Source organism: Loxodonta africana, chromosome 8 (assembly GCF_030014295.1).
Source record: "Loxodonta africana isolate mLoxAfr1 chromosome 8, mLoxAfr1.hap2, whole genome shotgun sequence".
NCBI lineage: Eukaryota > Metazoa > Chordata > Mammalia > Proboscidea > Elephantidae > Loxodonta > Loxodonta africana.
The window spans coordinates 9,420,643-9,436,968 of record NC_087349.1 but is presented as its reverse complement, the minus strand read 5'-3'; the positions used below and the strand labels follow the sequence as shown (position 1 = coordinate 9,436,968).

At 40.6% G+C, this 16,326-nt stretch overlaps 1 protein-coding gene across 4 annotated transcripts in view; it reads right to left on the bottom strand.

Moving 5' to 3' along the window:
- BRAF (B-Raf proto-oncogene, serine/threonine kinase) overlaps positions 1-16,326 on the bottom strand; it is a 144,693-nt gene that overhangs the window by 39,204 nt on the left and 89,163 nt on the right. For 3 of the 4 annotated variants that reach the window (XM_064289634.1, XM_064289635.1, XM_064289636.1), the window contains 5 exons: positions 8,406-8,442; positions 5,464-5,600; positions 4,451-4,568; positions 2,424-2,508; positions 942-1,118 (listed from right to left, as the gene is read on the bottom strand). In XM_064289634.1, coding sequence (XP_064145704.1) covers positions 942-1,118; positions 2,424-2,508; positions 4,451-4,568; positions 5,464-5,600; positions 8,406-8,442 — 554 coding nt within the window. Of the gene's footprint in view, positions 1-941; positions 1,119-2,423; positions 2,509-4,450; positions 4,569-5,463; positions 5,601-6,889; positions 7,010-8,405; positions 8,443-16,326 lie in introns of all 4 variants that reach the window. The other variant, XM_064289637.1, reaches the window with a different exon arrangement.

The following is a 16,326-nucleotide window of genomic DNA, read 5'->3' as shown; positions in this document are numbered from 1 at the left end:
GAATGATCTTGAGTCAGGATTCCAAGTGTTAGCACACATACGTTTTATGCTTTTATTCTAATTTTAAAATGTAAATGTAGCATAGTGATTATAGGGAAAGATATCCCGAGTTTAACACCTCTGCTGCCACTTATTAAGTGTGTGGTCATAAGCAAGTCACTTAAAAGCCTCAGTTTCCTTATCTGTAAAAGGAAGATAAAAATATCTACTTCACAACATGATAAAGATTAAACGACATAGTTACCTGGGAAAGTAATTTGTATACTACAAAATGTTAGGTTAGTTTAAGACACATATTTTTAACTACTCAGAACTTTCAAATTTATGTTAGATTTACTTAGGTTTTTCATCTAAGCGCTTTCAAAATTTATTTAATTTTACCTTTTGATCTACCCATTCATTTGCTGCAGAGTTGCACAGAGTTCAGCTGAGTCAGCCTCCTATTTTAGCCTATGATAAATTTTCCAAAGTGACTCTTATCTTTTTAACTACATAGCAAAATCCAATAGATATGAACGACTCAACCTGAAATCCTCAAAAAAGGAATAAAATGCAGGTTTTCATCTTAACTTTATTACCCCACCATTCTGCGACAGAGAATATGGGCACTTAGAGAAAGTGATTTCAAAGGGTAACTAAGTAACAATCATTTTGTACGCTTCAACAACTGTTAGGCTCTTTTAGTGTTGCTTTTTTTTTTTTTTTCCTATTTTTGCATTCTGAAACTTTACTGCTTAGCTAAATCATTACATGCCAGACATAAATTTCCAGTCATGTTCTTATTATCAAATACTTGATATGTTTTAAGGAAAATTGTATTTCTTAATATCATATTGTTAGTCATTAAAGTGTCCCTATGTTGCTGGACAGGTGAATCTGAAATGCAATCCAAAACAATAATCCAGAAGTAATCTGCAAGAGATGGACAGAATGGGACTTACTCCATGCCCTGTGCAGTCTGTCGTGCAATGTCTATGAGTTTGATCATCTCAAATTTGGTCTCAATGATGTGGAGATGGTGATACAAGCTGGAGCCCTCACACCACTGGGTGACGATGGCGAGCTGTGGCTTTGTTGAGTAGCCCATGAAGAGTAGGATATTCACATGTCGTGTTTTCCTGTCAAAAGAAGTGTGACAGTAAATAGAGTTGACAAACTTCACCAAAATCTTTTAAAAAAGAGGGCCAAGGCAGTCTACTTGTCAGGAAGATGTCGTCAGAAAAAGGTCCAAGAAAGAAAAAAAGCAACAGAAGCATAAATTTAGAAACTGTCTAGTCTAACCTCCTACTCTATGGAGAAATATCTTTTTGCATACACCTGACGAACAGGCACTCAGAAGTTGCTTAAATACCTTCAATTATGGGAAGTTCACTAATGAGATGCTCCACCCCGCCCCCCTGCTTTTTTTTAATGGCTTTAGGATTCAGAAAGTTTTCTTGGGTTGAGACAAAGTAATTTTCCTACAACTTTCACCACTGGCTTCCCTATTATTCTGTTCTCTGGAATAAAATAGTTTTTACCTTCTTGAACATAAAAGCCTTTTCTTTTGAAAATAATTAATTTTGTTGTTGTTGCTGAAAATACACAGAGCAGAACACACAGCAATTCAACAATTTCTACATGTACAATTCAGTGACACTGATTACATTCTTCAAGCTGTGCAACCATTCTCACCCTCCTTTTTCAAATTGTTTCTCCCCCAGTAACATAATCTCACTGCCCCCTAAAATTCCTATCTAATCTTGAGTAGCTGTTGTCCATTTAATATTGCACAGACCACAATGCTCAAGGTAGACATTCTTTACTAATTAAGCTATCGTTTGGTTTAAAGAAGACTTCAGGGGATATTTTTGGTGTTCAAGGTTTAAGGTTGAAAGATTATCCCAGGGCAGTAGTTTTGGGGGATTCATCTGGCCTAATGGCTCCAGAAGGTCTGGATTCCACGAGAAGTTTAAAGTCTGCCTACCAGCCTTTTCCGGACTAAATATTCTCAGTCTGTCAAGCTCCTTCCCTCTAAGTCATGTTTCTAGAATCCTCCCCGTCAAGGCTGCCCTCCCCTGGATATAACTTGTTTGCTCCTCAGGTTCCAGGATCCAGTATTAATATAGTCTCTAGATGTGTTCTGGTAAGCTTTTGAGAGTACTGGAATTTTGAGAGTATTATTTCCATAAAAGGGACTATTATTTCCATGACCAGAATACTACATTTCCATTAATTCAGTTCAAGATTATGTCTCTTAACAGCTGAACCACGTAATACTGCAGACCACTTAAAAGAACAGGAGTAAGACAAAAGATACCCAGACAGGCTCTGTTTCGAGGTATCTATCCACTTTGAGTAACACTCATAGTGGCTGCCACTGGGAAACTGAGTCAGCTAAAGCAGCTTCTCTCTTTGTAGCACGGCGATTCATACATGCTCACCTGAGGACTCCTACTTCATTTTTGAAGGCCTGTAGCTGCTGAGGTGTGGGTGCTGTCACATTCAACATCTTCACTGCCACATCACCTAAAAGACAATTTCATTTCAACTGTCATTCCAATGATTTTAAATTTAAAAATGTAAAAAAATTCTTGGGTATTTTCAAAAATTACGATAGCCCTAAATCCATACTATTATTAAATTGCAGATAAATTATACCATAACTCCCTAAACCGCATTCATTTTCTACGGATTAAGACTAAACCAACAATGACAACCAATCCAAAAAGTAGCCAATCTTGTTTTTCCCCTGGGAAATTCAGCTTAACCAGTGAAGTACCAACACCTCGGGTTATTTCACAATACCGAGTCTGACGCATTTACTAAGTGAAGGCTGAAACGACAGGTGACAGGCCCAACGATGCATGGCTTAAAATAGAAAACCGCAAAACTTCTTTATCACAAAACTTTACATTTTTTAGCCCATGGATCACTTATGGAACTTTTGTTTAGGAAAACGATTAAAATTGTAACAATAAAAAAACAAAACTGCTAGTGGGTATGTACATCGGTACGGCCAGTTTGTAAAATGTTGGCAGCATCCATTAATAATGAGCGTGGGCATCTCCTCTAGCCTCACGTTTCTCTCCTATGCATGTACCCCACAAAAATGGATATGCGTATTTACCAAAGGACGTACAAGAATACTCATAGCAGCACTACTGGGGACAACCCCAAACTGGAAACTATCCAGATGGTAATCAGAGAGTACGATAGAAAAAGACATCGTGTTATGGGCACACGACGGAACATCAGACGGTCCCGAGGATGAAAGACCTACAACTACACGCAACAATACAGATGCATCTCATACACGAGGCTGAGGGGACGAGTGTGCCCTGGCTGGTTCCCACAAGGGTAGAGCAGTGGTTGCCCTGGGGGGAGGGCTGGCTGCCCGAGGGCACGAGGGGCTCCTAGAGTGCTAGCGATGCTGTTTATTGATCACAGACGTGTTCCCTGTGTGAGACGCTGAGCTACTTGTATGCTTGTGAGACCTGTGCTTTTTCGTATGCATATCACACTTCAAGAAAAAGTTAAATAAATGTGTTGATTATTCCTGATTATCAAAGTAATACAGTGCTTACTATAAAAATGGGAAAATGTTGAAAGCATGAAGAAAGAAATAAATATTCCCCATAGCCATGTCAAACAGAGATGACCACTGTTAACACATTCATGTACATTTTTCGAGGCTCTTCCGTGTAAGCAGTGTGAATATCTGAGTACAAATAAAACCATAATGTAAGAAGATATATACTAAAATATCAATGGGCATTTTGTTTATTATGTGATATACATGTATTTCCATGCAGCACCATAATATGCGATGTTATATAAGGTGCTTTGTAAAATTCAATTTAATATACCACAGACAACCTTCCGTATCAGTAAGTACAGATCTTTCATATAATTTTCAATGCCTATATAAACATGTATGGAAGTCTCCATTTATCCAACCCTCTACCAACGGGCATTTATCTCCATTTTCCATTGTTATTAACACTGTGATAAATTTACCTGCACACACGTCTGTTTGCTGCTGTCTAATTACTGGTTCAGGACAAAGACCTACAAATGGAACTGTTAGTTCAAAGGTTATGCATTCTTAAAAGACAGTTAACATACTGCCAAACTGCCCTCCAGACAACGTATTCTCCCATCAGCAGATTTACAATCCTAACTTCCCAGTTTTTAAAATCCTCGAGAGATCTCTTTGGTTTTAATTTGCACTTCTCTGATAACTAGTGAGGCTGAGCATTTGTTATATGCTTACTGACCACTTATAGTTCTTTCTCTGGTTAAGTACACTTTTAATATGTTTATTTGTGGTTTATAATACAAATACCATTATTAACAGAAAGACTCCTAAAAGACAAAAACAAAACCATTTGGGATTCGCTCACCCGTAGGCTCTTGACGTCTAAGCGGACCCCTCTAACTGGGGGGCGTCACTGAGTTACACACATACCATGCCACTTGCCCTTGTAGACGGTTCCAAATGACCCAGATCCGATTCTCTGTCCAACTGTGATCTGCCCATCAGGAATCTCCCAGTCGTCACTTGAATCCCGCCTACCAAGCGTTTTCTTGATAAAAATAATGCAAAGGTCAAACCAAATCAAACAGAACAGGAAAACCTTATATTTCATACTAAGTAATTCCCTTATCTCTGAGAGGGACATAGGTAGGTGGATAATCAGACCTATTTTTTAAAAACACCCTCTGCAGGACTAACAGTTAAAAGTGTGACTCTTAAAATACACAAAACTTAAAGACTTAAGTCAGTATTAGGATAGAAACAATTTATTAAAAAACAGAAATCATTACTGGGTATAAGCAGAAATGTATACAACTAAAATCAGTAAAATAAAACAGTTTTTTATCATTGGGAGCCTACGAGAGGCAAGATAAGTAGTACACATTTATAATGAGTTTTGGGTCCAAATCTCCCCAAATTTAAATCAACCTCCTATGGGAACTGCTGAGAGTTTGTCTATTTACTCTTCCCTTCAGTCAGTGCTAAGTTTCCTCATCTACCTTACCTGGATGCACCTAGGTGACATACACTGCTGCTAAAATGAAAGGATCAGTTTTTACATACAGATTCATTTTGCGGCAGAAAGTTTATTTTTTAACAGGGAACAATGTCATTTTGTAGGTATTTGAATTTTAGACAAGTCCTTTGGGATGTATATGCTTAAACATTGTTCCTGTATCCAAGCTACTCTCTTCTTCCTTATCTTAGAACGCTATTTTCACTCTTCCAAAACTACCTTTTTCTCAATTAGAGAAGAGGGCAAATATCCGAGTTGTGGGAATACGCTTTAAGCAAAAAACCATCAGCTCTTAAACTTATTTGATTATGGGAATTCCACGTCACATGGCCTTATCAATACATCTAAAACTATACCACAGACATTACATTTGGCTATGACTTCTACAAAGAAAGAACTTAGAGAAACACCGACACAGCAGTCTTACCATTCGATTCCTGTCTTCGGAGGATGACGAGGACTTCCTTTCCCGCTGAGGTCCAGGAGATTTCTGTAAGGCTTTCACATTAGTGAGCGAGCCAGGGAGTGATGCGGGAGGGGTCGCAGACAGACCTGTGGTTGATCCTAAGTTAGCAGAAGGGAAAAAGCACTGTTAAACGAAGATCCTGCGTGTTAACTGATCTGGGGTAAGGACAGGAGATATTCAGGCTTAGTATTTAAAAACACAGTGCATGTTCAATATAGCCTGTTGGAAAGGACAGCCCAAAAAGGGGCCTCATCAGGTGATTTATACTACAATTTCTTTGAGTTTTCTGGCCAATTTAAGATCTAAACATCTGACTGTAGATACATATTTTGTTATTGGCACAGAGTCTAGAAGACAGACAATTTCTCTAAAGAAAGAACCAAACACTAAAAGCACCTCCCAAATGGAGCCTGGTACTCCTACCTATGACCCGAGCACAGCCCGCCTTGTGCCGAGCATGGGTCATTTCAATATTATAAAGCCGTAGTTCTTGGCCAGGCTCCACCGTCTAAGGTGCACTCAGTTTAACTAACACTGCTCAGTACCTATTTCCATTCCATTCTATGGGTTTTCCAAGATTGCTGCGAGAGCAATCCAAAGCCTCAAGCAGAACCACTACATTCAGAATAACTAGGAAGAGTCAGTGAATGTAACTCTTTAAAAGTATTTATAGCAAGACACCCGTCCAAATTTTGATGTAAATTTTAAAAAATCAATTAAAAGCACTAGTTAAACTATGGCAAGATGAAATGGGACAGTGAAATGATACCACCTTTTTCCTCATACTAGAGTATAAATGAAGGTATGAATTCTCAAATTTTTTTGATATGTTAAATACTAGAACATACATTATAAATATTTTTCACAGCTTCCTACTTTTGACATAAAAATACCTGTATGACAGTACAAAAAAAGAATACTGTTGATATTATAGAATCTAAAAAAAAAAACCAAAAGCCCAGTAAAATCTCATATAAGAGATTTCCATTTCTACTTTTATTTTCTCATCAACCACAAAAATTGATTATAACAAGTATTAATACTCATCAAGGTAATCACTTAAATGAAAGGAATTCAGATTGAAGATCCCCCATCTTATTTATTCCCACCCACTGAATTTGGAGTTATCAAGACCAAGACACAAGCAATATAACAAAAAACAAGATGGCGCTCTGAGCTCAGAAGTTCGTGAGGGACGGCACACAGAAGCTTGTGGGGTCAGTATGTGAAGAAGCACATTCAGAGCATCCCAGCCAGGCCGCGCAGAAGTTCAGCACCACAAACTCTCACACTTACAAACACAAGCTGCGAGGGTGAGGCACAAACAGCATCTGTGGTTTATATTTAACTTGCTTTGGGTGAAAACAAGAAAGAAGAGCCCAACTACCTCGGAACACTGGGCCAGGCTCAAAATCAAACACTATTTCACTGGGGACAGAATGGAGGAGGGGACTGGGAGTCCGGGATTGGTATTTCCGAAGACAGCGCGTCAGCTGGTTCAAAGGGGCTGTTAGAAGAGAAAGAGAGGGGCAGGCAAACACAGGAAGACAGACACACAGAAGAAATGAAAGTCATGGGGATAAATAAGATGACTTGAAGTCTGCTTAACAGAATAATTCTGGGTGTTTAAAAAAATCTGATTATTTTTATAAAATCCCAATGATTTTTTAAAAAATGACTTATGAAAAGGACAAGAAACGTCACTTGATTTTAAGTACTAAGCAGGCAGCTTTTATGACTAAGTTAACTTCATGATTCCAGCATGACGGCAACATTTGAGCGCTGGATGTATTGGGCAAAATTATCAAAAGCCACAGCTGTTAAGACATATGAAGGTCATACTGGCAATGACACTAACTGGCGGGTTCATGGAATAACAAACAGAAACAACAACAACAACAACAACAAAAACTCATGTAGCTATGTGCTACAATAAATACTAAGTCTGAGTGAACAATGTAGGGTGTCGGCTTGGTAGCTGCACAGGTGTATAGAAACAGAAAACGAGGTGGTCTACGCAATGTTTGTTTGTTTTTTTTCCAATATAAAATAATCTGAGTCTAGGCTCATATATTTTCAAGATAAAGCAGGTCCCAGTGAAGAGACCAACTGAGAGCAAGATAAGCAGTCACTACAGGCCTTCCCTACTCAAAGACAGCTGGAAGGGTGAGTATGGTGAAGGATGCTCTCAAACACCATCTCCCGCAAAACAATGTATGGGATAAATTCTTATAAAAAGTACTTCTTAAGCAATGCTTACGCTCCCAAATTTTCAGTGGGTGCTAGAGTGAATACCCGACGAAAATTCTGCAAAAAATCTCCATTCAATTTCTCGTTCCTTTTTTTTTTTTTTTTGCTAGACTAGTAAAAGGCAAGGGGCTATTCTATTAGGAGTCCATTCTACAAAATGTGCATTCCATACTCTTCTAGAAGGCTGAAGGGAAGGGGTCGACACTGTCCGACCAATTGAGAAGCTGTGACAGGTAATCCAACTCTTAGCATGATTTGGGAAAGTGAGTTTTACCTGACTCGAAGCTCCATCTGTAAATACTAGTGGAAGCTCCCAAAGGAAACTTAGGCACTCCAACTTTGAAGACGGCTAGGAATTAATAAAGTGGGTAGAGTAATTAAGGCTCCCCCTTGGTACAATATTTTTAATCTGCAGAGAGTACACTGAGGGCTCCATTTTATGTCCCCTTATCTTCTCCACTCATGTTATAAATTAGTCAAAATTTTATTAGAGATAAATGATGTTAAAGAAAAACAAAAAAAATTAGGGTTTTCGCTATACATTTTTCTCTGTGTCTGTGTTTTGTGAAAGAAGCAAGTATAAAGGCGACAAGCAGCAAAGCAATTGCATTTTTCCCTGAGTTTTTTTTTTTTAAACTGAAGTCACTACTTACCTGCATCACCACGAAACCCTTGGTCTCTAATCAAGTCCTACAAATAAATAAATGTATATTTATTCAAAGCATATGATAAGAAAGTAATAACAGCACTGAATTTCCCACTAAGAAAAGGCTAATTCAGTCATTAATAGAAAGGTAAATTCAAAATAAGACTTGTCTTATAATGATTTCACAAAACTAAAGAATATGAAATTAGCTAGTAAACATATTTAAAACCTAAATTTTGAAGCACTTGCCATGATGACCCTATGTTGAAGGGGTTATTAGTTCTAATCAAATATTGCAATTTGTTTCAGGGCATCCAAAACCAATGGCTGTATCCATTCTTTACAAGAAATTCTACTGGTACATATTAAGACCCATAAAAATATTCATAGCCTTTGATCCTGTAATTCTACTTCTGGGAATTTTCCCTAAGGAAATAATTCATAAGAAAAAAATGATGGTGCAAAAAAGGCGTTCCGTGCAGTACTGCCCACGACATAAAAGATGAGAAACAATTCTCTCCCTCTTATAGGCAGACTGGTGGGGTAAACTACGGAGTCTCGATTTCATGAAGTGTTATGCAGCTACTAAAAACAATCAGGACGCTTGAATCATGAAACATGTTTATAATTAAAAAAAAATAGAATACAAAATTAAATGTACACTGATTACAATCATAAAAATATGGATGCATCAGATACACTAGAGGGGGAATAATATGAGACTGAATGGCCCCAGATGTTTCTAAATAGTCTCTTTGCAAATGGCTAAAACAAAGCCAGAGAAAATTCCTTCCAGATGTATTTCTTTCATGCTCAGTGTATTACATAAAACTTTCAATATTTTCTATACAACACTTAACAAATACTCATTGTATACCTGCAAACAAGGTGCTAGGTGCTAGAGGCTGGGTGTTAACAAAAAATTTTTAAAAATCCTGGTGGTCCCACTAACTCTCTCTGTCTGTTCTTGAGAGCTTATTCTAATTGGAGGTAAGATGTACACACAGTTAAAGTGAAAATGAGAAAAACAGCTTAAGAAAATAACAAAGGGATGCCAAAGGTTGTTGCTTAGCTAACTGCAAGATAAGTGGTGTGGGTGTTAAGCTTCTTGGAGCCACACAAGTTCATAGGAGGGATAAATGACTAAGAACAGGACTTGGTCATTGAGAGGCATTTGACAAGATGGGCTATGACCTGGGGTTGAGGGACGGAAAGGAGGTGTAGAAAAGAAAAATAGAGGGCCTTCTAGACAGAAAGCAAGAGAAAGGCAGGAATGTCGTGTTCCTTCCTTTTGTTGCACCATACCAGCGACTCCTCACAACCACGGCTGAACCAAACTCTGCTTTCCGGCTTCTCCGACAAAAGACTGCTAGCATCACACTAAACTGATACTCAAATGTATTCTTACAGCCCCCGGCCATCTTTTCTACCTGTTCTAGGTCACTAGCATTCCACAGCGACTCTGTAAACGTTCCCACTCTCCTGCAGTTTCTCCCCTGGTTTTGATTCCTTCCCGGAGCATGACCCAGAAAACAGAAGCCATCAAATTGTAGACACGAGTATGCTCTGGGCTGAGGAACTCGTCCCAGGCCATACTGCAGCACTAGCTCTGTCCGTCTTTGATTCCTACAGCTGCTGAAGGACACCGCTTCCAAGTCCAGGGAACTTTACACCACCAATTATTCCCTCTTTTATCTTTAAACCTCTCCCTTCTTCAACCTCTCTCTTTGTTGGTCTCTTTCTCAAGTTACAAATATGCTGAAGTCTCCCTATTAAAAAAAAAAATCTGCCCTCAACTCTGCATCAAGCTAGTGCCCATTTGCCATTCCTCTATGGCCAAGCTTCTCAAAACAGACCCCGAGCCCCACTTCCTCATCTGCCCTGCTCTCCTCCCCTAAGCCTCTAAAAGAGCACTCAGTGTCACTGAAGTTACATTTTAATCGCCAAATTCAATAGCCATCTTCAGTCTGCATTTCACATGAGTCTCCATGGCAATGACATCAACGACTTCAGCCTTCTTGAAACCCTTTTGCTCATCTGCCTTCTGCGGCATCCCTCTCTTTCTCTCTCAGGTACCTGGAGCTGGGCTTGGCCCACAGATGACAGCGAAGAGCAGTCGGCCAGCACCTGCATCCACAATCATGGGGGTGCACCTTTCACCCCCTTTCCAATGTACACAGACTCTCTGAGAACGTCGGTCCACCCACAGCTCTACTTGACACCGTGCTGACCACTCCTTAACCTGCCTCTCTGCTTGGGTCCGCACAGTCAGCATGCCTGGACTATACCTGAGACCCCACGGGCAGCCTGACGTCCACACATCCACAGAAAGCCATCACGGCTGCTTCTACACCCTGTTCTTCCTTTGGTGTTTCCTGCCTTGATGAATCCGGGTGTTTCCTCTACCTCTCGTCTCATTCTCCTCTCTCCTTCACTGCCTGGGCAGTGGTTGCGCATTAGAAAGAAAGGCCAGGTTTTAATCCCATTACCGTGTGATCCTGGGCAAGTTTCTTCACCTCTCTAAATCTAATTTTCTTAACAGTAAAAGAAAGATAATAACAGTACTTAACCCATGGAGTTTTTTTAAGGACAGAATAACAAAATTTATAAGAAGCACCTTGCATAGTATCTGGTACACAGTAACCGCTCACAAATAGTAGCCATTTTCAACATGACTTCTAACAACCTTACCTACCAAACCTTTAATTTATAGTCTCCCTCCTGCAACAATACAGCACGTGCACATACGCGCACGGGTGCACACACACACACACACACTTCCCATCCCTCCTGGCACCATGCTGTCGCCTCGCCTGGAACACTGCACAAGCCACACTACTGTCCGTCCTACCTCTAGGTGTGGTTCCCAGTGCCCCAGCCTCTGTGACTACCAGAGATTTTCCTAAAACAAGGAACTGATCACTTTCTCGCCCACTTAAAGTTCTTCAGACTTCATACGACCCACTTTAGAAACCTGGGAAGAGTGCGCAGCGCTCTGCCCACAAAGCTCCATCTCCCACTGCTCCCCAGTCTTCCCCTGCACCCTAAACACTTACAATGTCAGCGATCCATTACCTCCAGGAAAAGGTACTTCCGTGTCTTTGTGGATACTGTCTCCTTTAACAAATACCCTTCCTCCTTAGGCCCCACCTAGTGTATGAATAAACTCCTACTCACTCACCTTTCACAACTGGCCTAAATGCTGTCCCCAGAGCTAAATATTCCAATCAGGTAGAGGTTAACACCCCCTCTCTGAACTACCATGATACTACGGTGATTGTCTGCATGTCTGATTCAGCCATTAGACTGTGGCCTCCATGATTCCCAACTGCCTGGCACAGTGCCCGGCCCAGAGTCAATACGGTTTAATGGAATAACAACTGCGCTTGACTGAAAATGCTAAGGAGTTCTGTTATCAATGGGAAGTCACTGAAAGCTCCGGAGCAAGGGGCCAGATGATGAGCGGTGCTGTGAGGAAATCATTCTGATGTGGCATAAGGAATGGAGATGCAACAGGGAAACCGACGGGGGGAAGTTCATTTTTGGTGAGACTGGTGTAGTACACAGCTCAAGGAGGAAATACAGACCCAGTGGTCATGGGCAAAAATAAGGGGCAAGTGTAAGACGCACACCAAAAGGAAAAGGTCATACCTACGGCCGGTTATCAAAAAAGACCAAAACCAAACTCGTTGCCGTCAAGTCAATTCTGACTCCAAGAGGCCTTATAGGAACTGCCCCATAGGGTTTCCAAGGAGCACCTGGTGGATTAGAACTGCTTCCCTTTTGGTTAGCAGCTATAGCTCTTAACCACTGCACCACCAGGGATTCCTGACTGGTTATGGGGAGGATAAAAAAGCAAGAGAGAAAGTTGACATCCCAGATGTTTGACCGTAAGAGAACAGGAGGACAGTGGTAACAATAAGGGAAAAGGGGAAACAGTTTAAAGGTCTGTTAGTTTTGGAAGTAAAGATGAAGGTGACAATTTTGGACATACTGACAAGAGGCTTAACCGGAAAATATGGTTTGACTTCTTATTTCACAATCTCCTTATCCCCACATCTCCCTCTTCTACGCCTTTCTTCCTCTGTGCTCAGGTCTGGCTAGAGAGAGGAGCACCTAATTAGCTAAGGAAAACTGGGAGGAGGAGAAGGTCACTTAAAATGGACCCAAAGAAGATAGAGAACACATTTCAGAGTAAAAGTGGGACGGAAGTCTGACTTGGGGCTTTATCTTGGCAAACGGAACTGAATTTTATATTGCAGTTTATTTTCTTCCACATTTAACAAAATTCAAGTTACAATTTCAACTATATGCCAGTTCTGAGCCTGAACACAGAAGAAAAGAATCAAGTTTTTGTTGGCTGTAATGACAGACTTACGACAGCACAAATCAAAATTCTTGATTTCATACTCATTTTTCCAGCACAGTTATAATCATCTCTACCAACATTTTAGAGGACTTCCTCAGACCCCGCAGGGCCTCAAGGACTCCCCAGCTGTGAGACCCCCTTTATCTGAAGAGCCCACTGCACGGCCATCCTCCTTGACTCTCCCTCCTATTGGAACTGGGAGAACTCTCCTCTATTCTCTTTTCTCAAGGGCTCTGTGTGATTTCAGTATTTCTCCAAAGTCACTTCTCACTGTTTTCTTATAAACCCATTACTGGGTGGGATCAGATTTGCCATCAGTTTGCATTATGTTTTCACTGAAATGTTGGACACTGACAGAAAAGGTCTGGAATGCAGGCTGGTATTAAATAGGGGGAGGGGGTTTGAGTTCCTGGTATGACAGTTTGTGCTTCTCTACTCAACCTTCCAGCCGTAAGGATGCATGAGGCAAGCCTGCACAACGAGAACCGTCCCTGCCTCCCAAGACACATAACCACCTCACAAACTCCAGCAGCCTACTTTCATGAGTAAAGAGTTTCAGTTTCCTTTGTAAATATAATTACTTTCTAAGACAAGTAAACTTAACAGATTTTCTCAATTTTGTTGCCTACAGGAGACAGAGATTACAGATAACCTGCAGTCTTTATTCTAAGGTACAGATTCAGGCAGAAGTGACCTCTAATTCCAAGATTAGGACCCCAGCTCACCACAGCTCAGAGAACAAGGGCACTCAGCTCTCTGTGGGCTGGATGGCTAGGTTAACTGGACCACTTCTGGTGGGTTGATCCTGTGTGTCTCATCTTTTTTACTCATCTCTTCCTCCTCGTCTATATCGAAGGTTGGCAAAAAAACACACTGGCCTGGTCACCTGTTTTTGTAAAAGTTGTGTTGGAACAAAGTCATGCCCACTTCCTTATTTACCTGTTGTTCATGGCTGCTTTCACAGAACAATGACAGTGACCATATGGCCCACAAGCCTAAAATATTTACTATCTACCCCTTAAAAAAAAAGTGTGCTGACCCGTTTTTGTATTATGGGAAATTTTCTCTGCTTTATCGTCTAACCTTTTTTCTGAAATAAGTAAATATTTTTTGATGACCTAGTATGTGTTCCTTCAGTACCATCTGAAGGAAGAAGTCCAAGCTGCTCTGAAGGCACTGGTGAAAAACAAGGCTCCAGGAATTGATGGAATGTCAATTGAGATGTTTCAACAAGCGTATGCAGTGCTGGAGGTGCTCACTCGTCTATGCCAAGAAATATGGAAGACAGCTTCCTGGCCAACTGATTGGTAAGAGATCCATATTTACGCCTATTCCCAAGAAAGGTGATCCAACTGAATGTGGAAATTATAGAACAATATGATTAATACCACACACAAGCAAAATTCTGCTGAAGATCATTCAAAAACGGCTGCAGCAGTATATCGACAGGGAACTGCCAGAAATTCAGGCTGGTTTCAGAAGAGGACGTGGAACCAGGGATATCATTGCTGATGTCAGATGAATCCTGGCTGAAAGCAGAGAATACCAGAAGGATGTTTACCTGTGTTTTATTGACTATGCAAAGGCATTCGACTGTGTGGATCATAACAAACTATGGGTAACACTGTGAAGAATGGGAATTCCAGAACACTTAATTGTGCTCATGAGGAACCTTTACACAGATCAAGAGGCAGTTGTTTGGACAGAACAAGGGGATACTGATTGGTTTAAAGTCAGGAAAAGTGTGCATATTCTTTCACCACACTTACTTAATCTCTATGCTGAGCAAATAATCCGAGAAGCTGGACTATACGAAGAAGAACGGGGCATCAAGAGCGGAGGAAGACTCATTAACAACCTGCGTTATGCAGATGACACACCCTTGCTTGCTGAAAGTGAAGAGGACTTGAAGCACTTACTAATGAAGATCAAAGACCACAGCCTTCAGTATGGATTACACCTCAACAGAAAGAAAACAAAAATCCTCACAATTGGACCAATGAGCAACATCATGATAAATGGAGAAAAGATTGAAGTTGTCAAGGATTTCATTTTACTTGGATCCACAATCAACAGCCATGGAAGCAGAAGTCAAGAAATCAAATGACGCATTGCATCGGGCAAATCTGCTGCAAAGGACCTCTTTAAAGTGTTAAAGAGCAAAGATGTCACCTTGATGACTAAGGTGCGCCTGACCCAATTTCATTCGCATCATATGCATGTGAAAGCTGGACAATGAATAAGAAAGACCGAACAGGAATTGATGCCCTTGAATTGTGGTGTTGGCGAAGAATATTGAATATACCATGGACTGCCAAAAGAACGAGCAGATCTGTCTTGGAAGAAGTACAACCAGAATGCTCCTTAGAGGCAAGGATGGCGAGACTGCATCTTACAAACTTTGGACATGCTGTCAGGAGGGATTAGTCCCTGGAAAAGGACATCATGCTTGGCAAAGTACAGGGTCAGTGGAAAAGAGGAAGACCTCCAACGAGGTGGACTGACACAGTGGCTGCAACAATGAGCTCAAGCGTAACAACGACTATAAGGATGGCGCAGGACCAGGCAGTGTTTTGTTCTGTAGTGCACAGGGTCGCTATGAGTCGGAACCGACTCGACGGCACCTAACAACAACAACAGTATGTGTTTGGAGTCCCTGGGTGGTGCAAATAAATGGTTAACATGCTTGGCTCCTAACCAAAAGGCACCCTGGAAGACAGGCCCGGCAATCTTCTGGAAAAAAAAACAAAACTAGCCACTGAAAACCCTACGCACAGTTCTACTCTAATACACATGGGGTTGCCGTAAGGTTGAATCATTCAATGGCAACTGATTTGGTTTTTTATTTAGTATGTGTTCGGTTCTAAGCTAGGAAACTGTATTAGGAACTGTTTCTGCCACCCAGGGCTTAAGATCTAATTGATGAAGTGATACTAATTTACATGAATAAATCTAAAACAGCATATAAGTAAGTTACAATGTGCAAGATAAACTGGAAAAGTAAGAGAGTCAGTCAAGAATGATTAGCCAGGAGGGGCTAAAACAACTGAAGAGGTGAGGTTACAATTTATGATGGTGGAACAGACAAGGTAAGAAACATTTTAAAGAAAAAATCAGGGAAACTTAATGACTGACTTCACACACAAAAAAGAAAATGCCAAAACTGAAGACGTGTACAGGGATGGAACACAATGACATACTCGAGATAGCAGAGAAGGTAAAAGATGTTAAGAATGTGATGACCAGTCTGTGAGAGTCATTTAATTCAGTCAAAATTGTACTTTTAGGATAATTAGGTGGAGATTTCAAATAGTCTACCGGTAAATGTGGAACTACTGAACACATGCATTGTATACTTATTTCTTCTTTACTATAAAACGGCCAATTGGCTTGTCTCTTAAATAGGAGGACCCTAGAATTCGGGATCAGTTAAATGTTTGATAGGAGCCCTGGTGGCCCAGCAGTTAAGCGCTTGGCTGCCAACCGAAAGGTCTGCAGTTTGAACCAACTAGCTTCTCCTACAGAGAAAGATGTGGCAGTCTGCTTCCATCAAGATTTA